The sequence below is a fragment of the Martes martes genome (assembly GCF_963455335.1).
Source record: "Martes martes genome assembly, chromosome: 12".
NCBI classification, from domain to species: domain Eukaryota; kingdom Metazoa; phylum Chordata; class Mammalia; order Carnivora; family Mustelidae; genus Martes; species Martes martes.
Genome location: NC_137900.1, coordinates 780,321 through 805,487, shown reverse-complemented (window position 1 = coordinate 805,487; position 25,167 = coordinate 780,321). Strand labels below are relative to the sequence as shown.

Sequence of the window (25,167 nt, the reverse complement as noted above, 5' to 3'; positions counted from 1 at the left end):
CAATAAATAAAGTCCGGCACTGTAAATGTATTTTTTCTTCCGTATGACTTTTTTTTGTTTTTAATTTTTTTTTTTAAGATTTTATTTATTTGACAGAGATCACAAGTAGGCAGTGAGGCAGGCAGAGAGAGAGGAGGGAGCAGGCTCCCCGCTGAGCAGAGAGCCCGATGTGGGACTCGATCCCAGGGCCCTGAGATCATGGCCTGACCCGAAGGCAGAGGCTTTAATCCACTGAGCCACCCAGGCGCCCCACCATATGATTTTCTTAACATCTTCTTTTCACTAGCTTATTTTAGGGATAGAGTGTCTAATCAAATGATGTACAAAATTTGTGTTAATCAGCTGTTTATGTCACAGGTAGGGCTTCCAGTCAACGGGAGACTATTAGTAGTAAAGTTTTTGGGGAACCACGAGTTATGAGGACTTTCAGCTGTGTGGGGCTAGTGCCCCAGCCCCTGCATTGTTCAAGGGTCAATGGTACCACGATGACAAAAACAGGCTGAACTTCAGATGCTCTAAATTTAACTCAATAATGCAGACAGCACAATGCCCATTTTTAAAGACGGAGACATTAAGATATTATGAATGAAGACATATAATCTACCTGTTAAACGCTGGTTTGATTATATGTAAAACTCCTGAGGAAACGTGTATCATTCTTCCCTCAGTGGCACTGTGTTTTAATTTGAATTCATGGCACTTTTTTTAAATTCAGAAAAAGCTTTCATTAATAAGCCTTTCCATCTAACTTTCTCTTTGCTTTCGGTCTTATAAGAAAGTCTTTTCCCAACAGAGGTTTAGATGTATATTTATCTGCAGGTTCTTCTGTTACTTTTTGTTAGCACAGTGGGAAGCTGACACATGCTTGCCTGCATCCAGCTTTCTCCCCCTCCAATGTTTACGTGATTTACCCCGAAACACTATGAACGTGATCAGTTTCACGAGTGAATTAAAGTATAGTAATTATCAACAGCTAAAATTTCGGTGGATTTTTATTAACAATGGATAAGCTAATCTGGGGAGAACTCTATCTTTTCAATACTGTTTCTATTCATTAATATGTATGGAACGTTATATGAGTGAGAAGTTTTCTAAAAATCAGGTTTTAGAGAATTTCTAATAGTATTATGACAATACTGGGGCACAAACACACAGACCAGTGAAACAAAACAGAAACCCTGAAGTCAAACCCTAATCTGTATCCTGTCATCTTTACATACTAATGCTAATACGCATCCGACCTGTCCCTTACACTGGGTATTTCTTTTCACGGCTTGGGTGCAGCATCCGCCCATCGCTACTGCTCCCCACTGCTGCAGTGCTAACCACGCAAGGCTGCTATCTTTTGGCCACCATCACCCCGATATGCTTCTGTCAGCCTTTGGCATGAAAATAAGAGGACAACAGATATATCTCTTCCTGGATATTTAAAGATGTCCTCAGGAAACAGTGAAAAACTTCAAAAACGACATGAAAGCCTCATTCTGAATCCCCACTCAACTGACGGACTCAGATCCCAGCTCATGGGCAGAAGGCAGAGGCGGTTCACCGGAGGATAACCTCGACACTGTCAGCAGGATGAAGGAAAACCACACGATCGACTTACCTACCGATGCAGAAAAAGCACCGGACAGAATCCAAACCCGTCGTGGAATAAACACACAACACATCAGGACGAGGGGGAACTTCCTCAACCCGATAAAGGGCATTTACAGAAAACACACCGCTAATATCACAGTCAGTGGACGCAGCCTGAAAAGCTTCCCCCTCTCGCCACTCCTGGTCAACACCGTGTGGGAGGTGCTAGCCAGAACAGTCTGGCAAGAAAAATAGAGTAAAAGACATCCAAAACGGAAAGGAAGACGTAACACTACCTCTACACATAGATTACAGGAGCTTACATACAGAATATTCCATGATACAAGGTCGAGACCCAAAACCAGGGGTGCCCGGCCGGCTCAGTCGGCGGGATCCAACTGTTGTGAGTTCGAGCCGCATGCTGGGCATAGCGAATGCAGCAAAAATGAAGTCTTAAAAAAAATAGTAACAATGAAATAAAAACTAAAAAGCCCTATAAAATCAGTCGTATTTCTATAAACTGGCAGTTAACAATCCCTAAAACAAGTCCATTTATAACAGCATCTAAAAGAATAAAATACTTAGGAATAAATTTAACCAGAGATGTCAGGCCTGATAGTGATAAACACAAAGCACTGCCGAGAGAAGCTAAAGAAGGTCTAAGGAGACGGACGTACTTCTGTGTTCACGGATTCAAGGACTTGATGTCATTAAGACGGAAATACTTCCTAAAGCAATCTACAGATTCAATACAGTCCTGATTCAGTACGATCCCTATCCAAATTTCAATGGCATTTTTTTTTTTTTTACAGAAATGGAAAAGCTGATCCTAAACTTCAAAAGGAATCTTCAGGGACTGCAAATAACCAAAACCAATCTCAAAGTTGGAGAACTCACATGCCTTGATTTCAAAATTTACTATAAAGCAAAGGAATTGAGACGCTGTGATACTGGCATAAGGCTAGACACAAAGACGACGGGACAGACAAGAGAGTCCTGAAAGCTAGAGAGCCCGTCCCTCTGTGGCCAACAGACCAGGACCACCCAATGGAAGACAACAGTGCCTTCAGCAGACGGTCCAGGGACAGCTGGAAACCACGTGCAGAAGAACGAAACCGGACACACACACCAATTAAGTCCACATGGATCAGATGGGGCGCCTGCGGGGCTCGGTCGGCTACACGTCTGCCTTCGGCTCAGGTCACGATCCCCGGGTCCCGGGATCAAGCCCCGCACTGGGCTCCCTGCTTGTGGGAAGTCCGCGTCTGCCTCTCCCTCTCCCTCCGGGCTCTCTTTCTCTTTCTCTCAAATAAATAAAAAAAATCTATAAAAGCAAAAACAAACAAAACACCGAGATGGATCAGGGCCCCGCAACAAAGCCAGAGCTACGAAACTCTCAGAAGAAAACAGCGGTGTACCTTCCCGACTCTGGATTTGACAACAAATTTCCCAGCGAGGAACCAGAAGCACGTGCGACAAAAGACTAGACAACTGGCCTCCGTCAAAATTACAGACTTCAGTGCATCAAAGGACACGACTCAAAGACATGACAAGACGACCTCCAGAACGGTGGGGGAAACACTTGCAAGTCACGTGTCTCGTGAGGGTCTAGTATCCGGGGCATGGAAAGAACTCTCGTAACGTCACAATACAAAGACAAACAGCCTGCGTGGAACATGGGCGAAGACTTCTGAAGTCTCTTCCCCAAAGACACACAAAGAGCCGCACACACAAGAAAACAGGCTCAACATCGTCGGTCTTCCGGGAAGTGCAATCACAACCACGTGCTTCACACCTACCGGCACAGCAAAGATCGGAAACAACCACCGAGTGTCGGTGAGGCTGTGCGGAAACCGGCGCCCTCCCGTGCTGCTGGCGGGGCAGAGGGTGTACAATGGTGCAGCCGCTGCAGAAAACCGTCCGGCAGGTGCTCAGGAAGTTAAGCACAGACTCACCATTTGATCCAGCAACTGTACGTACGGCCAAGAATACACACGGAAGACTGAAAACAGGGATTCAAACAAGTGCTTGTACGTGAGCTCATGGCCGCCCACCAGCAGCCAGAGTGCGGCGGCATCCAACCCTCCAGCAGCCAGAGAGCCGCGATCCAGCCCCATCAGCACAGGAGCCACGCAGCGCGTCCCCACAGCGGACTGCACGACCCCGCGCTACGAGGAACGACGAAAACACGGGAAGTGCAGGAAGCCAGACACAAAAGGTCATAGGCGGTATGATCCTGTTTATCAGAAACCTCCAGAACGGGTGAATCCACAGAGACAGAAAGCGGACTGGTGGTTGCTGGGGGCTACGGGCAGGGGGAAGTGGGGAGGGGCGGCTCAGCGGCGGGGGCCTACTGGGAGAAAACCAGACAGCTGACGGCCGCGTAACATGGTGCCTGTGCCAAACGCCAGCACCGCAACTCTCTAAAACGGCTAATTTTATCTTGCGTGAGCTTCACCTCAGTGAACGAGAAATCTCGCAGTCGTGCTTTCTAAAACCAGTAGATTTCTCTTCCTGTTAAAGCAGCTGTTTTGGGGCGCCTGGGTGGCTCGGTTGGTTAAGCCTCTGCCTTCAGCTCAGGTCATGATCTCGGGGTCCTTGGACTGAGCCCCACGTTGGGCTCCCTGCTTCTCCCTCCCCCTCTGCCCCTCCCCACGGCTTGCGCTTTCTTTTGTTCTCAAAGTCAATAAAAGTCTTTAAACAAAAAAACTGTACACTTGTAAGTCAATTACACCTCAATACAGTAGGTTTTAAAAAGCTGAGTCTTGATGATTGCTTAAAGACCAGGGTGGGCACGTAACGCTCATCTGCTTCCCGGGTACACGAGCGCCCATTACGCAAGCAGCGCAGGCGCTGGACAGGAGAAGGGCACGTAAACCAACCGCCCCGTCCGAGTACTGCAATGCTCGGTGAGCGGGCCGGCTTACCAGCTCCGGGAGAGGACAGATAGTCCCAGTGTTCATATACAGCCCTTCCACGACGATGAAACGTCGGGTGACCCGAGCCTTGCGAGGATTCTTTAAAAGGAAAAAAACAAAAAGACATTTTAAATCTCAGTAACTCCAAACGCAGAATCTGTCAGATGCTCCCCAGCACTCCACCCGACAAAATCTATTCATCTGAGTAAGTAAACCAACAGACAGTCTGGGTGAGTTTCAAGTTCAAGGTTTTATACCCTGTTATTTTGAGACAACAGTGCTTTCTTTTCTCATGTTTTCCAGTTCACTCAATCCGTGAGGTGACCGCACACACGCACGCACACGCGCAATTTAGGTGCTCTGAGAATGCCGAAGCACAAATAAAACAAAACCCCCCACACCCAGAATGACTGAGATAGCCCCAGGGAAATTTCTGGGGAGATGGGCACATTTTAGGTCACAACAGGGCCATGATACTTGGATTATGCACTGGTCAAAATGTATGGCCAGGATTTGTTCACTCCAACATCTACCAAGTTTGCCTAAAACAGAGCTACAGTGATGGTGGCAATCACCACAGGTGGGACGGGAGTGTGACAGAGGCTCTGATGACACGAGAAGGGCACGAGGCTTCTTATACTACTGTATTTCCGTTGAATATACCCGAGATTTTCCATGATAAAAAGTTGAACAGACCCTGTTCTCCTTCACCTGCCCAACAGCAGATAAAATCCTTCCTGACCACCGGGTCAAGTAAAACCCAACCATGACCTCATCCAGGCACGCGTGAGGCAGTGGCGGAGGCTACTTCAGATGACACAGAACCTTCCTGCACCCCGCTGACGTCAGGTCACTAGTAATAAGCCACCGGCCCTAGGAAATTTGTAGATGCTTCAGGCATGCAAGGCTGGAAAAATACTGCGATCCTTGGGTAGAACTGGCACCATCTTCCTGTGCAAAGGTTTCTTGCCTCTACCCTTCTAACGAGGGACATGCCAGGACCCACGGCTGTGACGCTCAGAGCACGCGGAATGCATGCCCCCGAGCGGGCTCAACCACCTTCACTGCACTCTTGACTCAGACCCGAACGCCATGGGTTTGCTGGGGGTCACGAGGGAAGATGTGAAGAGAGGCGCGCCTCCCCCTACCTTTCCAAAATGAAGTATTTTTATTATGACTTAAAAAATACTCAATGGAGGAATCTTGGGACATGAGAAAGTGCACAAAATTTTTAACAGATCAGGTAGTTACAAGACCCATTGATAACGGCTGTCTTTCTTATAAACTCTGTTCAAATCAGGATTTTACTGCCATGTGTTAGAACCTGAGTTAAAAAATTATTTTAATTAATAATTACTGAAAACATATTTTGATGGAGATACACTACTCTGCCGTGCGTACACCATAGAGTAACCATTCCACCAGCGCCGGGCGTAGGTGGTTTCCCTTCTCTTGCTTTTTTATATCACATGTCGGATTCTCTTCTGCAGACAGCACCCCAGACACAGGTATGAGCGCTAGCGCGTTCCAGCGTCCCCTCCGCAGACTGGGGAGTACACCTGCTCCCCGACGCGCACGCTGCCCTCCTCTTCCAGAAAGCTGCCTGCGCTACTTTCCCCCAAAGCTGCCGAAAGTAATTAGGGCGACGAGGAGGCGATTACAGGCAGACCGCCTCTCCAACATGGAGTGCGTTCAATAAGCAGGAACGCCCTCACTTCATATCCACAAGTGATCCACAGGCGAGTTTTCACGACAAATTACCACTTCATACGTAATTCGGCTGGTCAGCAAGCACAGAAGAACCGTGTGCTTTTCTTCAAAAGAATCATACCTTTTGGTCTTCCGTCTCTTGTTCCTGCAGCAGGCGCTCCAGGTCGGCCATGTCATTGTGCTTGAACAACTTAATGTCACTCCGTGAAGCCTGTAATCCTTTCTGAATGGCAAAGCAGGCAGCTCTGTCTCTGCAAGGAAGAGAGACCCACCAGATTGGGGTTTTAAAAGGTCTGGTCAACATTCTCGGGAGAGGAGCGCTCGCGTTCGGGGGCTGCTCACCGCGCACTTGCTAACACGCAGATCGGGAGGGACATCGGACGGCGCACACGCCACCGCGCGTGCCTCACTCTGAGCGTCCTTTTCACAGAGCGACCACGCTCACGCCTCTGCACGGAGCACGCCCCTGCCTCATTTCACCCTCTCAGAAGTCAGCGTGCACATCTGTTCACCTACGGCAGTTTCTTCTTTCTGAGAGACACACACGACGCTGGTGATCTCACCCTCGGTGGCGTCTCGGATTGGGCCGGCGCAGACTCTGCCCTCACTTTGCCACGAGAAGCGATACCGACTGTGGACTCTGGTTGTGGCGGCTCAAACTCCCGTAAGATCTTCTAAACCGAGTTGGTTAGGGAGGGAGGACGTCTCTGACATTAAGCTGCGTTATTTTAAAGTATGGGCAAGGCTTCTGCCGCGAAGATGGAATCATCCTATTTTCCCTGTTTTTCTAAGTACAAGCCCAAACCCCGGACACTACATATAGAGCAGACATAAGAAGCCTCCGAGAAGTGCAGGAAAATGACAGGCCGGCTGACGACCGATGACACGCCGTCCCGTGGGCTTCCCGGACTTGGAGCTGACGAAGCCGACCCACTCCAAGTGCCCGGGGCGCGGGCAAAAAGGCTCACAGAACCTGCCCTCTGTGGCCCAAGGGACAGGAAAGGGGCGGCCCGGCAAGCAGAAATGACTCGACGGCAGCCAAACCACAGAAAAACCTGGGCTCCCCCCCACCACCAGCGAGGGCTGAGGGGGCCCGGATTCGGCCCGCTGCAAAGCTACTAGGAGGCGCGCCAAGAGCCGCCCCGGTGGCCTCAGGAAGGGAGCCGGGACTGGACCCCGCGAGCCAGTAACGAGGGCCCCCCCGGCGGCGTCGGTGAAGACCGCGTGGAGAGCCCCAGCCTCCGCTCCCCCGCGGGGAGGGACAGCCTCCTCTTCCTGGCTTGGGCTGTGCCAGAGGCGGCTCAGGGGAGAGCAGGACTCTCATGAACACCGACGGAAATGAAAACCCCCCACCCGGGTGTCCGCGGAGGCGGAAGGGGGGCGCTGGCCTCGCACCTCCCCCCGGCAGTCACGAGGCAGTAGTGAACGCCCCCCACCCCCAACGGAAGAGTGACAGGGAAAGCCGACTAAAACCCAAGGTTTAAGTAAAGCATAAACTCTGATAGCAGAATATGCAAATATCCCGATTTCGAGTATCACTTGTCATACCAAGAATCAAAAGGTATCAAACAGAATGAAAGAAAATAATCAACAAATGCCAATGCTGAGCTGACAGAGTCTGGATTACCTGAGAGTCACTTTAGAGCAGTCATGACACAAATACTTCAGTGAGCCCTTAGGAACACGCTTGGAGCAAGGGAAAAACAGAAAGACCCAGGAAAGAAACAGGAGACGAAGCATCCCATGGGAAAGCTAGGACTGAGAAACACCACGGCCAGAAGGAAAAAAAGAAAGAAAGAAAAAAAGGAAAAGTACAGTGGACGGGCTCAGCAGCAGGCCGGGCGGGACGGACAGAACAGAAGCCGGGCCACGGCAAGCAGAGAAAAACACGCGACCACGAAAGAGCAGAGCTCAGGGACCCGCGGAACTGCAACGAGAGCTGCCACGCTGGCCCCAGCGGAGGGCTGGAGGACAGAGAGATCGCGGGGCTGAAAAGTACTCAAAGAAATAAGGATGGAAGATGCCTCCAATTTGGTAAGAAGCTGGGCGAAATTCATACAGGTAAACCCAAACAAATAAACACCAAAATTATAGTAAAGCTTCTGAAAACTAATGATGATGAGGAAATCTTGAAAGCAGCCTGAAAATGACACCTTACATAGAAGAGAAAAATAATTTGAGAGACCAATCAGAAACCAGGGAGGTCAGGAGAAAGTGTCATATTCCAAACGCTTGGAAGAAGAGAACTCGCAAACAAGAATTCTGCAACAAGCAGAAAGATCCTTTAGGGAACAGGGGAAACGAAGGCAAACGAAGGCAAACCAGGAAAAGATGACCCCAGCAGACCGGCGGGGGGGGAGAAATGGTAAAGGAAGCTCTCCGCATGGAAAAAAATAAGTAAAGAAAACGAAAGAATCTTAGATGATCAGAGAGGAAGAAAGAACACAGTAAGTAAAATTATGAACAAACACACTAGGCTTTTCTTACCTTCCCAAGTTTTCTACATTATTTTGGATGATTTAAGTAAAAGTTACAACACTGTCTGATGTGGTTTTCAATGTACATGCAGGAAGTACTGAAAACAATTATAAACAAGGAGAGGAGAGACATGTGAGGAAGGTAAATGTTTCTCTACCTGAAATGGTAAAATGACGAGACCGGCAGACGGTGATGACTTACGCACATACATAACGTCATATTGAAAGCAATGACTAAAAACAAAACAGGACTATACAATGAGAAACACACAAAAACACCATAGAAAAGTAAAAATAGAATCCAAAACATAACCCCCAGAAAGGCAGGAAAAAGAAAACAGAAAAACAAAAAAGAGATTAACAAATATGAAAAAAAAATAAAGTGCCCTCATATGTCCAGTAATTACTTTAAATGTAAATGGCCAAAATACACAATTTAAAGACAAAGACTGGCAGAATGGATCAAACATGTCCCAACAATATCCTGCCTATAAGAAAACATACAACAGGGTATATAAGAACGTGGTAGTGGCCGTATGTGTGATACGCACAGAAAATACAGCATGCAGACATTCATCAGGAGGAAGCAGGACACCTACGTTGTTATCTGATGAAGTAGACTCTGGAACAAAGAAAATTACCAAAGACAGAGAAGAACATTATACAGTGATAACCAGGATCAATTAACCAAGAAAATATGCACCAAACGACAGAGCGACAAAAGGCTGAGAAGCAAAAACTGAGGTAAGAGAAAGGAGCACAGACAAATCACAGCTACCGTAGCTGTAGATCTACCAGACGGAAAACCAGCCAGGCCAGCCCAGACCTCAACACCGCCGGAACTGAGACGGTCGGAGTGTCGCTTACGCAACACAGCACCGAGCAATGGCCCCATACTTGTCATTAGTGACCAGGGAGCATATTCTCACGCAGATCACATCGGGAGCCATGACGCAAACTGCAACAAGTTTAACATCTCCCAACACTTGGAAATTAAACACGCTTCTAAGTAATTTGTGGGTCAAAGAGAGTCTAAAGGAAAATAAAATATACCAAACTCAAAGAAAATAAACAGACCAAGGTGTGTGGCACAAGGCTAGAGGAGCACGTGAGTAGTGCACAGCACTAACACATTAGAAAAAAGGAAAAGTCTCAAATCAACAATCAAAATTCCCAACTACAGAATCTAGAAAAAGAGCAGAAAGAAGCCAAAGAAGAGCAGGAGGCAGGAAACACTGGCAGAAAGTGGCAGAATCGAAAACGAAAATACAACAGAGAAGCATCACTGAAACAAACAGCTGGTTCTTTGCAAAGATGAATAAAATTAAACAACTGGAGCGAAACGGACGAGAAGGAGCCGGAGCACCGGGCGGGGGTGAGACGCGCTATCACACTCGGGAGAAAAAGGAGACATTACAAAGAACACGACATAAGTCTGACAAGAGAGAGGAACGAATTCCTTGAAAAACACAAACCATCTTAACTCATCCATATGACACTGACAATCTGACCAGCCTTTTAAGTACTAAGGAAATCGAATTCAGAACTAAAATTCTTCCAAAAAATAAATTTCCAGGCCTGGTTGGCTTTACTGGAGAAATCTACCAACACTGAAGGAGTTGACATTAATTTTACACTATTTCTCCAGAAAACACATCTACGGACACATTTACGGACTCATCTCCTAATGACAAGACCAAAGTCCAAAAAATGCAAACATCATTAGCTATCAGGGAAATATAAATTAAAATCACAATAAAATCTCTCTATGCACTTACCAGAATGGCTAAAAAAAAAAAAAAAAATGACAGTACCAAATGCTTCTGAGGATGTCGAGAAACGGTATCACGTAATACTATTTATGGGAATGCAAAATGGTACAGCCGCACTGTGACAGGCAGTGCGAGCACCCGTGCGACCATGGGTTCCCAAGGAGACTAAAGCCCTCTGGCTGTGAGACTCTCCCCGCATGTGGCAGGGTCTCGGCTCGGTCCTCGAGGTGAGGGCGGGCGGCCCTGCAGAGGCACCACCATGCGGGGTGAGCGGCCCGAGCCGGCATCAAGGCGGAGGGGGAAGACGATTCTAGGCACAGGGACTGGTGTGTTCAAAGTCCCAAAAGCGAGAGGAACTAGCGTATAGGGCCAATGAGGCTACAGCACGAGCACCTGAAGGAAAAGGGGACAAAATGAGTCTGGAAAGGTGGTCTAGAACGCAGAAGACTGTAGTGAGGACTTGGATCTTTGTTTCAGGAGCGGTGGGAGCTCTAACGCATGACATAATCAGATGAGCATTTCTAAAAAGATTATCCTGGCTATGCTGTTAAAAAGGAAAAGAGGAAAAAAAAATAGATCTGAGACCTAAAATTCAAAGTCCCTTCATGATCCACTCAAAGGACAGCAGAGGCTTGGGCTAGAGGGTGGTGCCCGCGGTGGGGGCGGCTGCTGCCCAGCCGGGCCAGCCCAGCCCACTGCTCTCCGCTCTCCCTCTCCACAAATGCGGAGACGCCACACAGCCAGGGCCCGTGTGCTCGAGCACACAGATTTGCTCGCGGCTTCTATGATCCTGGCAAGCCGCGGGGCAAGGTCGGCAGAGAGCAGGACTCGGGGCGGGGCGCCGGGCAACGGAGGGCTCCGCTGAGCGACTGTGTGGGCGGCAACCACGGACCGTCAGGGACACTACGCTGCCACAGAGCTCCAGAGGGAAGTAAGTTTGGCTTTCCCGACATCAATAAATAAAACCAATCAATTAAAAAAGAATGCTTTCGGCATCCTTCTAGTGATGGTCTCATCAATGCCGCACCAATTACTTCGTGGAAATTCCTCTTTAAACAGAAAGTCGGTATTACCTAAGGCACATGGCCTCTAACAAAGGAATTCTCCAGGAAGGTCACCATCACCTCCAGAGGAACTCTGACTGGCAACGCAGGTAAAGCTACTCACACAAACACGATGTCGCCTCTCTTAGAGTAAGCGGGGATGGCACTGGCTATGGTGGCAAACCCGTAGGAGTAGATGATGGCTTCTTCCGTCTTCGTGAATTTTGCCAGGCGGTCCTCCAAATCCAAGTGCACATCTACAATAAGACGGTAAGTGGTTAAAACATCTTCTCATTCTTTTTCTTTAAGTACAGAATAAAGAAAATAACGTAAGCAGTTTAGTTAGTAATGTCACTTAATAGCCAAAATGAAACCGTCTTTGACTTGTAAACGATATGAGACCTGCTGAGACGACTCTCGGCCAGAACGATTCCCCAAGCCTGTGCACGGCATGAGCTCCTCCTCCGCCCCCGCGAGGTATCCGTGGGGCCGACCCGGCTCTTGCTTCTCTGCCGCGCTAGCTCGGCGACACAAGGCCCAGCGACTTCACCTGCTTTAACTTCCCTCAACCAACCACATGGAGGCTCTACTAACGTGTGACACGGTGTTAAAGCCTTTTCCCATTTAGCAGAAGGTACCACAGCAGACATTAAGACAACTGGAAACCGACTTTTAAAAGGAAAAGAAAAGACGAATCGACGAGCCCTCGTGCCCTGCAGACGACGGCGCTCCCTCCTCGGACAGCGGCGCCCGCACGCGGTGTGCACCTGCTCCGGCTCCGCGGCGCTCGCTCTCCCTCTGACTCGCCACGTGAGCGTACGGGGACTTGAGATGCGCGGCACAAGGAGAAATGCCGCCGTTGACAAGAGCTGCTTGAGAAGAATGCGGGTGTAACAGCAGGAACGGACTGTGCCCGCTAACCCGGGACCACCCATCGCGGTGGCTCACGGCCGCTCACCTTCCCAGGCTCCGGCGCCGGGCTACACGCCCCAGCAGGCAGGCGACACGCCCCGGCGGTGGCTAGAAGAAACAGTGCACGGACCGGCTCTGAACCTGAAAACTTCGAAGTGGTCCTAAAACGAGGCACTACCCAGGAGAGAAGAGGACTTTCAAAACTTCCTTTAGGGGCACCTGGGTGGCTCAGTGGGTTAAGCCTCTGCCTCTGGCTCAGGTCATGATCTCAGGGTCCTGGGATGGAGCCCCGCATCGGGCTCTCTGCTCAGCGGGGAGCCTGCTTCCTCCTCTCTCCCTGCCTGCCTCTCTGCCTACTTGAGATCTATCTCTGTCAAATAAATAAATAAATAAATCTTAAAAAAACAAACAAACAAAACAACACAACAACAAAAAGTTCCTCTAGCTCTTTTCACCATAGCAGGACCCACACCTGGACAACAGAGTTCTGCCACACTCCCTCTCTAGGGTCAGGGACGCGGACACCTGAGGCGAGCTCTAGCTTACTTGCTGGGTATGGCTGCTCAGTTTTCATGCTCTGCACTGCAGGTCTCTTCCCATCGGGGTGGGATTTAGCTCAGGGTACCTGCCTGCTGCCGTCAGCCACTTGGTGGCGAGTTCCCACCTGCGCCCTCGGTTCACGGGCAAGCGCGCTCATCTCCGGTCAGGAATCACGGGGCACGGGTCTGAGAGTAGAGGGACCGAGCTGCTTCAGGCAGGCAGGCCGCAGGCGTGACCTGGCCCCTCGTCTCTTCCTACGGGCTTGGAGTTCTGGAGTTTTCCCAGGCCAGCCGCTCCCTGCCTCTCAGTCGTGCCCCTCTGTCAGGTGGCACAAACCCAGTCCCCCTCCGTGACCCTGTGCTTACCAGACTACCCGGCTCTACCTGACAGCCACTGCACGTCTGATTAACAAATGAACGGAGAACATTACTGGACCTCCCTCACCTAAACACTTTTTAAAACATATTTTTAAAAGTCCATTCTTTTATCATGACCTGATTGGAATGGGATAAACAGTTCATTTTCACAATTCCTCCAAGACATGTGTACATGAAAGACCAAACATGCCTCTTCCTGCTGGCAGTTAAAATGTACACCAACACAGCCTATTACAAAAAGCACATTAAGTGCCGTTTGATGTCCATTCCCGAGAGATCACGGTCACTGCACGGGTGACATCGACATTAGCTAAGTGTGGGACTTCACAGTAACGAAGTTAATGACTGTATCCCATGTGATCCAAATGGTATCAAACAGGTGCTTAGGTCCTGAGCATCAGACCTGTGACATCACCAACACAGAGGACATGACCCTGACCCTGACGGCCGCCCTCTGCCACACGCTGCCAGTGAAAGGTTTCGGGGGAAATCGGACGAGAACGAGGGAAGCGGCCACACGCTAGAGAACCAGGCCTCCCCCGCACCGAGCGAGGAGCTCCTGCCTCCTCCTCAGCGTGCTCTCTGCAGCGTGCCTACAGGCAAGCCCCCGTCACCCCCACTTCTGATCAGAATGAGGGCAAGTCCCCCTCTGCACATGGCAACGTGGCCTCTAAATCAGGACTATCTACCCCACATCTCCATGATCTAGTTAGCAGACGAGCCCCAGAACTGCTCTCATCCAGTATCTCCATTTCAAAAACAAAACACCTGCTATGGACACGAACTATTTTTGCTAAATACAAAAAAGACTTTAAATCATTCTGTAGACTCCGCTTTACACGACTCCTTTCTTCACGGATGAGCGATGAGAAAGTCTAACAATCTTGGCTTAATCTCAGGGCTTTAGCATTAGTTACGCAGTGGATGAAAAGTGCATGTTGGAAACGTTCCCACCGTCGTACATACTCGTAACTGCTCTTACATCACTGCCAAAAAGTGGTTAAGAAGAAACTACAGTAAGTCAACGACTTACCGATTCCTGCCTTTCCCAAAAGTCTACAAAGACTGGCCTCTTCCTCCTCGTACCTGGAGACACGGGGCTTTAGCCGACGGCAGCCTCGCAGAGCAGGTTTGGGAGAGGCGGGTGCGCAGCGCTGCCTGCCTCTGACGTGTGACAGCTACTCTGAGCAATGACTGAACTCTCAGCCAAGGGAGGGGGAGGCAGCCAGCAGGGAAAGCGCCAGGCCGTGCTCTCCTGCTCCTGACGTCGGTCTTCCGTGCAGACGAATCGTTCCGCCGCCTGCTCCACGGATCCGCACGGAGTGCAGGCAGAGCACCCCACCCTCGGATTCACCGCTAGGAACACCCGGTGCAGGGCAGAGGCCACGGGGGGAGGTGCCCAGAAAGCTCTGTGTCCCTCCCGGCACTCGCGGCCCTTTCTTGCACCCGCTCCCTAACCAGAACCTAACAGAAGGGATTCGAGGCCGGTACAGGATGTCTGGCACCCACGGCAGGGCCTGGCCACAGAAGTCATCACAGGGGGTTCCAGATCCAGCCCCCCGCCTCACCAGGTGTGGACCAGGGCAGGCCTGAAACTGCTCCGTGCCTCTCAGGTCCTTCCTCTGTCAAAGAGGGAACACTTGGACCCACCTCAAAGGACTGTTACCAGAACCACGAGTCAATGCCCACAAAACACTCACAGTAACACCTGGCATGGAAAAACCAATACACCGTTTAAGTGTTTGTACAGGTAAATCGGTATTTGTAGGATAAAAGGCTTTCTTTTAAAAGGAGAAAAGCAGTTACACCATTTTCTAATTAAGTTGTCCAAACCCCGCGTATTTAAGAACCTCATATTATAGTAATTTTTCCCTTCGCCTTTCCTTTTATATATCTCCTCTTTTATTCTGCTAAGAGGTATTTCGGCTTTCTTGGTTGTCTTCCAAAGGAAAGACTACAAAATAGTCAACTTCAGAACAGTTTAGAAACCACCAACTACATTTTTTCTTAAGGCTTCTGTATTTTGTGTTACATACTGTTTTCTTTTTAATCCCTGGAGACAAGGACAACTTTTCTTAGAAGTACGAATGATACACTTATGCACTCATTAGAACATAAGTATCGGGGGGAGTGTATCCCAAAATGTTTTTACGTGCAGCATCTTACGTGATTCTTGTCAAAACGTTCTAAGCTGTGCAAACAAGGAGCGTCCCCTCCTACCCTGCAAAAGCAATCCCGTGACGGTTAGTAGGAAGAAGTGGCAGGTCTAGGAATGTTATGACCAAATGTTCCTTCTAATAAAACACACAGGCATGACTCAGTTGACTGCTCTGAATTAAAGAAAGAATATATTCTGAAAAATAAACTGAACAATTTACTTGTTCACTAATGGCTCCTGAACACAATTAAATGCCACTATCTTTCACCACGAAATCCTGCCACTGACTGTATTCTGACTTAGATTAAGAACAAAGAGTCAAGCAGGCACCGTGTATGCAAAACAGATACTGGGAAACCGGTGACAACCTCCAGCAAAAGAGATCTGAATGCATTCAAGGAAAACCGAGAAGCTGGACAAGACAAAGTGTCCAAGCACACAGCCCGAGCCCGAGAAGAAAGTCCTCTCTACGACCTGACAAATCCAGGTGCTGTTCTCAAACACACGCTCTGACAATAAAATAAGAAGCTGGGAAACTCCTAATCATATGGTCCTGATGAGATGACCAGAGACCTTGAGGAGTTCTACTTGCCAAAGGCAGAACATTTAGCCTAAGAAACTAGACGAATTTTAACTCAACCGTCATTTGACTTTTTTTCTGTGTTAATAATCTAATGTCATCTAATACGTTACTATGAAATAATAAAAAGGATAACATTTTAATAAAAAAATTTATTTTTACTAGTGATTTACATTCATTTTTGAAAAGCTGAGAAAAGAGCTAAACAAGGAAGTCTCTTCATTTTTGAAAGTAGATGCCTGAATGTGTTACTCCCAGGGGAAAAAAAAGATGACATTAAGAATATAACCTTCCGTGGGGGCCCCTGGGTGGCTCGGTTGGTTGAGCATCCAACTTCTGATTTCGGCTCAAGTCATGAACTCAGGGTTGTGAGACTGAGTCCCATGTCAGGCTCTGCGCTCAGCAAGGAGTCTGCTCAGGACCCCTAAAAATCCAAACCCAATTTAAATTTCAAACTCACTCCGACAGCAAGGTCCAGAACACATGCAGGCTACGCTGCCATTTTTGCAAAAATAGCGGGAAAACGTATGTACGGAAGTAGTTTGCATTCGCTGAAAAACGTCCCTGGAGGAATTAGGAAGGAACTACTCACAGTAGTAGCTCCTTAGCAGCTGCCTTTTGCGGGGGCGGGGGTGGGGGGCTGCGATAATGGTGGGGGAGGAGACAACTTTCACTCTCTGTGAACCTTCCGAAGCTCACATCATGGGCTGAATTATTCAATCAAAAATATTAACTTAGAAACCATGAACTTGGGGCACCTGTGTGGCTCAGTCATTAAGCGTCTGCCTTCGGTTCAGGTCATGATCCCGGGGTCCTAGGATGGAGCCCCTCATCGGGCTCCCTGCTCAGTGGGAAGCCTGCTTCTCCCTCTCCCACTCCCCCTGCTTATGCTCCCTCTCTCACTGTGTCTCTCTGTCAAAGAAATAAATAAAAATCTTAAAAAAAAAAAAAAAGAAACCGTGAACTAAAGATCCCGCATCTGGAAGTGTACGGCAAGCCGCTACCACAGACTCCAGTCCGGGGGGGCCACACACAACGTTGACTGGGCTATTTTACCAGCTCTGGGAAAACTGGTTTCCAAGAGTTGAAACCTTTCTTTTTCATGACTTGATTCAGCAATAAATCTGCTATTTTCTCAAATTAACTCCCAAGCAGAAGTCAAGGCCACACATGCAAATAAAATCCGCTAGAAAGAAATGTTTTTGAGAAAGTAGTTTTTTTAGCCCCAGTAAGCAAATCATAGAAATTCTTGTTGATGAGATTGCAACAAACAACCCATAAACAATGTCTTGCGTAGCTCTCTAACACTGCTTACCTAGGAAATAATTCCTTACCAATAACAACCACGCAGACAACTGTGTCTGCAGTAGACTAAAGAGGGGGACTGACCGGCGCTCTGCAAGTCTTTGGTCCTGCCATCAGGGCTGGCATCAGAGTACCTGGCTCCTCGTTAAAAGGCTGAAATTAATGAGCTGTGTGACCGTGAGGAAGTCACGTAACCTCTCTGAACCTTCCCCGCCGCTTCTGAAGGACTGGGATGCTGGAACACAAGATATCTCAGACCTGTTCCAGCTTAAAATACTGGGACACCTACTCTGTTGTCTGTTTCCATTACCAATAATTTAACACTAAGCTGGCTGCGGAATAAAGAAAGGTTCTCCCTTCAATAAAAACACCTTCACTGTCTGAGTGAGACACACACGTGCCCAGGCTTAGACGTGGAAACTCGGACAGAAGACAGAAGAGATTTCCCAGGCTCTATTTTCCCCACATGCTGCCGTGTGGAGGCCAGAACGTTACGTCCAGTATTATATTCACGTGAACAATCATTTAACAACCTTTTCCCTGAGGACTTGAGTCGGGGACTTCGTAGTGTCTGGAACCACACGCATCCTAAGACACAGCTGGTCGCCAATGGCCCTCTTCGTTCCGGAAAGAGCCACATCATCGATCCTTCGCCACCTCCCACGCCATCTGTCCCGTCTCCCTTCCCGCAGGAGGTGGCTGCCCAGCTGGAGCCATCGCCCGGCCCACTCGCAGCGAGGCTCGAGCCGGGGTCCGGGCTCCCCAGCGGAAGGTGGGCAGAGCCACGTGCAACACCCCGGGCCCGCTTCAAGGGCTACTGCTGCCGCGCGGCCCGCTCCTCCACGCCGGCCCCGGCTGCGCCCTCGCGGACAAGCACAAGGACGGTGGGCTCGCACTGGAGGAAGGGCAGGGGAAGCAGTCGGCTCCTGCACGACTGTGAAGAGCAGGGCCATCTGAGCAGGACCCGTCCCCTTCCAACAGGCAAGCGCGACGGAAACAAACCGGGTCTCCTCGTGCCACGGTCCTCGGGGCGCCTACAAGAGCCGCTCGGGCTCCGCCGGGCTGAGGACCAGCAGGTCCTTTCCTCCACGAGGACCAGGGCCCCTCCCACGCACAGACTCACCCCCTCAACGCCACAGTCAATCACGGACCTCTTTTCCGAGGAGCTCTGAAACTAAGCTGAGTCCGCCGTTAGACGCGGGTGCGCGGTGAGAAGCGGACAGCGGTACGTACCAAACGTGCCATAGAATCCTCTAGGTCCGCAAGTCCCCACGCCGTACTTCTTCAGAGATGCCAAAGCTGCCGCCTTTGTGGGAGAAGAGTCCGGTCTTAGTGCTTATCTCTAGGGCTCAAAACCGAGCTCCCTACTCTTTACCCCCTCCCAGCGCCCCCCGCCGCCAACTCTGCTCCTTGCTCTCTTAGAAGCGTGGCCGTTCTGACGGGACACGAAGAGCAGACACACGCGAAGATGGAGGGACAGACCTTCCCACGTGGGAAAGCGGCGTTCGTCTGATCATCCAGACACGGTTGACTCAAGGCCTTTACGATTTTCGGCACTTCTGGGCAGAAGTCTTTCCCCTGAACGGCTCACCGTCCTCCGGGACCCAGAGCCATTTCCAAGGCACACCTCCGACTGTGACCTGGGGGCTGGCTCACATGGCTCCCGGATGTCACTGCCGCCAAGCCGCACCACCCACCCTGCCTGCCCACCCTCTGCGGAAGCCCGGTCACAGCTCTGCCAAGAAAGAGCGACGGCCAATGGCCAGCAGAGGCAGCGCCCCCCTCCCATGTTCTACGTGGTCTCTCCTCTCCTGCCCAGTTCTGTATGTAATCGGCGGTTCCGCACGGGACCTACTTACCTTGACCCGAGCGTTATCCAACAATCCCAGGAAATTAAAGGAGGCAAAGTTGACGCATTTCTTTCCATTCACCACAATGTTGTGGCTGGGAGGGCTGGGAAAAGAGAGGACAGAGGTAGATTTGAGCAAATCCTCAAGCTCCAGGGCACGTGCTGTCACATCACCCTGGGGCCACACGAGACACAGAACTGATGTCACTCTACCCTGGCTGCACACCGGTCTCCTAGCTCTCTGCTCAACCAGATTTATTTCTAGAGAGAGTGTGAGTACACACGCGGGAACGGGGGAGAGGCAAAGGGAGAGAGAGAATCCCCAGCAGACTCGGAGCTGAGCGCGGAGCCTAACGCAGAGCTTGACCTCATGACCCTAAAACCATGACCCGAGCCCTTAATCAAGAGTCAGCCGCTTCACGGACGGAGCCACCTAGGCGCCCTCTTCTCGTTATTTTTAAAGTGTAAAATTAGAAAGTGGTATTTATGAATCAGCCACTAGTTTTATTATCAGGTTAATTTGTAGTACTTAAAAAAAAAAACAACAACAAACGAGTGAGCTATAATTCCAACACAGATAAATGGCAAACCTTTGATTTTAAAACTCATTAAGAAAGAAGTAGCTAAATGAAATGAAGTACCTTGGGAAAAAATTTGGAGTAAGACAAAGATGAAGGAAATATAAAAACATCAAAATCAAAAGCAAGAATGGGCAGAAAAGGTTTGGCTTTACAGTTAAATCGTTTGAAGATACACGTGAACTACAGAAAGACACAACAGCGGTCAGGCTAGGTTGCCCAGCTCTACAGTTAGCGCTGGAATACCGCGTAACAAGGCTCCCGCCCCGGCCCCGGGGAGAAATAAAGCAACAGGGTGGCCCCTTCCCCAGCAGCCCAGGTCTCGGCTGGGCTGGGACCGGAGACGGGCCCTTGAGACGACCACAAGGGCTCTGCTAAGACACTTCCACAGGGAGACCGGGAAGCCCTGCTCTCGGGCCACGTTCAACGAGCTGGTTTTCGAGGAGAGAAACAGACGATGCTGGGCAACCTGGGAAGGAAGAGAATGACCGCCGGAAGCAGGCGGACCCGTGCAGCAGGCAGGAGGCCTCTGGGATCTGAACATGGGGCGCAGCTGCATTCCGGCTCCTCCTGGCTTCTGGGGCGCAGGGAAGCTCCCCAGACCCGTGAGTCTCTGCTCCCTCATCCACGACGTCGGGAGAGAACCCGCCTCTCCGGAGAACGGCTCTCAAAGTGCCTGGCCCCTAAGAGCTGCTCTCTCAGTAGTCCCTCCTCCTTCCCTGCGGCCTCAAGGGCTCCTCTTCCAACCACCTGCTCTGACTCCGAACCCGCCGCGTCCTTCCTCTCAGGCTTCCCGCTCCTGCTGGCACGGGGGCGCTGGCGCTCAGAAAGAGAAGAGCGGAGCCCCTATGGGGACGAGGCTGTAGTCAAGGCTGCTGCTGGGAAAGTCAAGGCCGTTCCACAAAAACTAATAAGCAAAAACAAAACAAAATGAAACAAAAACACTAGCAGAGAAATCAAACCATCCAGGAAAAGGACACCCCAAACCGCTGAGCACAGCTGAGAGGCTGTCAGGAGGCAGCATGACGTAGGAGCCCGGGACCTCGTTCCTGTCGGCACCCAGAGCAGGGAAGGAGAGCAGCTGCGGGCAGAAACGGGAGGTTCCCACCGCGCTCCGCGCAGCTTTGCAGGGATGTCCCACCCGGCCCTCACCACGGAACACCACGACGGGACCCTTCAGGACCTCTCGCCGATGAAACACGGCCAAGCTAGAAAGACAGCTCCACGATGAAGGCATCAGAGGACAGAAGGTGGGAAATAAAACCCTTCCCACCCAAAAGCCACAGTCTCACTGTCAGTGAGAGTCAGGAATTAGAAAGTGAACTTAGAGACACGGAGGACAGTGTTTTCACAGAAGGAAACCAGGATTACAGAACCGCACGGACGATGGGCTGGGGAGCAGCGTGAGAGCAGCTACCTAGAGCCACGAGGGACCCCAGAGCCCAGGAGAACTGCATGTATACAAGCGCCCGGCGAATGACGGCAGATGCACCACAAACTGCCAAATCACACACATTTCTCTTTCTATGGAGGAAAAGAGAGTTGGATAAACACACACAAAGGTGAATTCTAGGCATATTAAAAACCTAGAAGATGCTTTGGAAGAGGTAACAAAAGAAAATATGGAAGAATGTCCTTGCGACGCCGTGGAGTATGGACAAGTCCTCCCACACAGAGTGAGACCAAAACGGATGAATCGGAGTCAAAATTAAGAATTTAGCTGGGGAGCCGGGGGGCCTCAGTCAGTTAGGCGTCCGACCCTTGGTCTCAGCTCAGGTCTTGGTCTCAGAGTCGAGAGTTCAGGCCCGGTGTTGGGCTCTGCGCTGTGTGTGGAGCCTACTTAGAGAGAGAGAGGGGGAGACTCTGGTTCGGTGACGACACCGCAGACAAAGGTCACAGATGGGCAACACTTACCGCACGTCACCGAACCGAAGATGCCATCGCCGTTTTTAAAGGAAGGAAAACTGTGCTGATGAAAACAGGGGGATGTTTTCTTGTGATCTTACAATTTCTGAGTTTACACCAAACGAGCAGTTCTATTAGGCATCTCACACACAGACTTCTGTCGCACTACGCCTGCGCGACGAAGTGGAAACATAACAGAAATCCGTCAACACATCCCTAACCTCTCCACCGGAGCCCCGCTGTTCGCTCGCGCCGTGGGTCACGGGCCGCACGGGCGTGCCGACAGGACTCCTCTCTGCGGCCAGGAGCCCCGTGTCGTGCGGGGCGCTCCCGCATCACGGCCGAGCTTACCCGACAGCTTAGTGTCTCCCACACCTCAAGTTCTGATGCCGACTCTCTCCCTGGACTGAACTCATCCTTCCCCCGATGGGATCACGTTCCTACGCCAGCCGCAACCACCCACAGGCAGGAATCCGGCGGAGGGAGGCTCAAGCCTCGGTCACCGCAGCCGCTGCTCACTGGCCGGGAGGAGTCCGGGCCTCACCCCGCCGGCCGCGGGTCTCCCTGCCGGCGGCGCTCACAGCTCTACGAGGAGCCGCGGTAAGCGCGGCCAGGACCGGTTCGCAGGCACAGAGGCAAGGAGGCCCCGCCGACAACAGCTCTCCGGGGCCCCGAGGTTCACCCCAGCTCAGAGATCTGACGACGGGAAGGACGCGGGACGTGGACTAGATGCGGACACACAGAGCTCCACGCTGAGAGCGGGCCGCGGAGGGAAGTCCACGAGGCACACGGGCTTCGGGCTCATCGAGACGCGCGCCGGAGCGCAGCGAGAGCCGGTGACGACACGAAGAGGCGTTCACAGGACGGGAAAACCCAGCAGCTCCGAAGCAGATGACATGATACTCAAAGGCCCAAATACTCAGAAAAAAACAAAATAAAACAATGTTGCCCAGCAGGGCTGTGGGGACCTGAGCCCCCATATCCCAACTCAGGGGAGCGGAGACGGGTGCACCACCAGGTAGGGAAGCCCCACGGGATGAGACCGGCGTGCGTCCGGACCGACTGCGGGCCCCAGAGACGCACGCAGCCGCACAAGGGGCCGGTCATCACCAGATCTCGTGTGGCGGCAGGGAGTGGGCGCAGCTGAGGGACCCAACTTGAGCAAAGCGGCTAAGGACGCAACGGAGGCCGACACAGCAGGCGGAAGGAGGGAGCGAGCGGCACATCCCGCCCGCGCCGCGCGAGGTCTCTTCATTACCCCCTAACGCCAGCTAACGTCTGTCTCACTGCCGGTTTGTCTGCCCCAGAAGAGCTGCGCTTCTGATCCACTGTATGTGCTCAGCACACTCCTGGGACACGACGGGCACCCAAGCAGATGTTCAAAACAGTGAGTGTGAGTAAGTAAGAATCAGAAAGACGCCCGGGGCACGAAATGAAAAATACGTGTTCATAAAACGTTAAGATGTATTTCCAAAGGTAGTGTGACAATTAACACTGGGAGACCGCACGGAAGCAGACTTGGGGTGCTGGGGGGAGGCTGGGGGGTAGGCTAGGGGGAGGCTAGAGGGGAGGTTGGGGGGGAGGATGGAGGGGAGGCTAGGGGAGAGGCAGGAGGGGCGGCTGGTGGGGGAGCAGCACGGCTCAATGCCAGTCACAAGAAGGACTGGGGATTCCAGCCCCCCCCCCCCGGGAAGTGATCTTCAACTGCGGCCCCTAACCGGGAGAGAGGGGCGCAGCGTCTCCCACAAGAGACCCACCAGCCCTGCGGCTCAGCCAGGGAGAGGCCGTCACCCCCTGCACTCCCGCTTGCCCCCAACAAAGCTTCATTACACAGCCGTGTCAGCAGCCCCCTCCCTCAGGAAACGGCATCCTGCTCCCTTGTTTGTTGGACTTGCTTACGTTTAGCCCTAACTTGCTGGTCCCAAATTGTCCTTTTTATTCCCAAATCAACCCATTTTTATTGGTAAAAGTAACTATTTTTAAGGTTAACCATACATGCGTAACAAAAATAAAACGCGTCACTTTAGTAATTCAGACACACAGGACGTCAAGCGACGACTGGAAGTTCAGTGGAAGTGTCTCGGGGCGGCCGAGTGGGGGCCGGGGGGAGGCGAAAGGGGACAAGGCGTACAGCAGCGACCAGAGTGGGGCGCAGGACAGGCCGGCACCTGCGTCCGCACGGCCCCACGCGGAGAAACTCAGACGGAGCCTCCGCCGCGTCGGAAGACGCGCCTCGGGCCGAGCTGAGTGCGAAGCGGGGCCGAGCAGACACTGTGCGCGGGGGAGACACGAGCCCGCACGCGCGCGCCACACTCGTCCGCACCTAGAGGCGTGCGGTGGCCGCAACCCGAGAAGCTGCTCGGGCCAATTCCCTCGGGAACGGTAAGGACAATTGCTCAAGGACGATAACCACAACTCACTGAAGACAGGGAGTTTGGAACTAAAAATCCAGGCTCAAGACAATCGACGGCGCGACCCACGCAGACCTGTTCGAGGCGGCGGAGGGTCGGTCACGCGTCCTCCGGGCTGTGCAGCCCCTGCACGACTGAAAGCTGAAGGCGGCGCCCATCGTGCGACGGGGCTGCGGGGTGACTTACCGACGGGGCGCCGGGGCGGGCGGGGCGCAGCCGCTCTGCACCCCGTCCAGGCGAGCCCCGCCCTGGCTCCTCGGGAGCACAGGGCACGGGGGCACGGTCACGGGGCGGTCATCTAAGGTGGCGCCTTCTGCGGGCCAGTGAGCCCGGCCAGTTGGCTACGGGGTCTTCTTCGGGGAAGACCGGAACGAGCCTCCCCCCTTCTGGCCGGGGCATGCGTTAACTTCCACGGGGCCCAGACCACGGAGCCCTGGCGAGGCCACTGCACGGGCCAGAGACGCGGAGTCAGGGTCGAGAGCGCGCCCACCGCTCGATGACTAAGAGGAGGGCGAGGCCGATCCTATCTGATGCCTGACCGGGACCGGCAACAGGAAGGGAAACGAAGAAACAAAACTCATATTTCAACAGGCAGGTCAAGAACCCCAAACATTAGCAAAACAAACCAGCGATGTGTAAGAACCAACCAAACAGCCTTATTCCAGGAATTTAAGAATTATTCATGAATAGGAAGACCTACCAGTGGCCTCCGGTAAACACAACAGAACGAACGAAACCCGTCAGCCTGCGGTCCCTTCTAATGGGACGTAAGACGCCTCCAAGGTCTAACTATCTGACGCTGCCGAGACCGGGACCCAGGGAGGGACGACTCCCGGCAAACGGACAGCTTGTCCGTGAGACGTCAGAGACCAGAGAGCGGGCGGCACGTGGGCCGGCAGAGAGCGGCTCAGCCGCGGCTCCCGGACCACGACCCCCCCCACCCCGGGGAACAGTTCCCGGTGAGCACGAGGGCAGCTGGAAATCTGGTAAGCAGCAGCCGCTCACTCAGATCCCCTCCTACTCTGCAGAAAGACAGACTTCCTCCCTGGAAAAG

The 25,167-nt window shown here is 51.7% G+C and overlaps 1 protein-coding gene across 3 annotated transcripts in view; it reads right to left on the bottom strand.

Annotated features, from left to right (window-relative positions):
- The window catches only part of SPTLC1 (serine palmitoyltransferase long chain base subunit 1), a 46,613-nt gene that overhangs the window by 13,528 nt on the left and 7,918 nt on the right, over positions 1 to 25,167 (bottom strand). For all 3 annotated transcript variants that reach the window (XM_080819662.1, XM_080819664.1, XM_080819663.1), the window contains 5 exons: positions 19,230 to 19,323; positions 18,604 to 18,676; positions 11,623 to 11,755; positions 6,328 to 6,457; positions 4,506 to 4,595 (listed from right to left, as the gene is read on the bottom strand). In XM_080819662.1, coding sequence (XP_080675788.1) covers positions 4,506 to 4,595; positions 6,328 to 6,457; positions 11,623 to 11,755; positions 18,604 to 18,676; positions 19,230 to 19,323 — 520 coding nt within the window. The remainder of the gene's footprint in view (positions 1 to 4,505; positions 4,596 to 6,327; positions 6,458 to 11,622; positions 11,756 to 18,603; positions 18,677 to 19,229; positions 19,324 to 25,167) is intronic.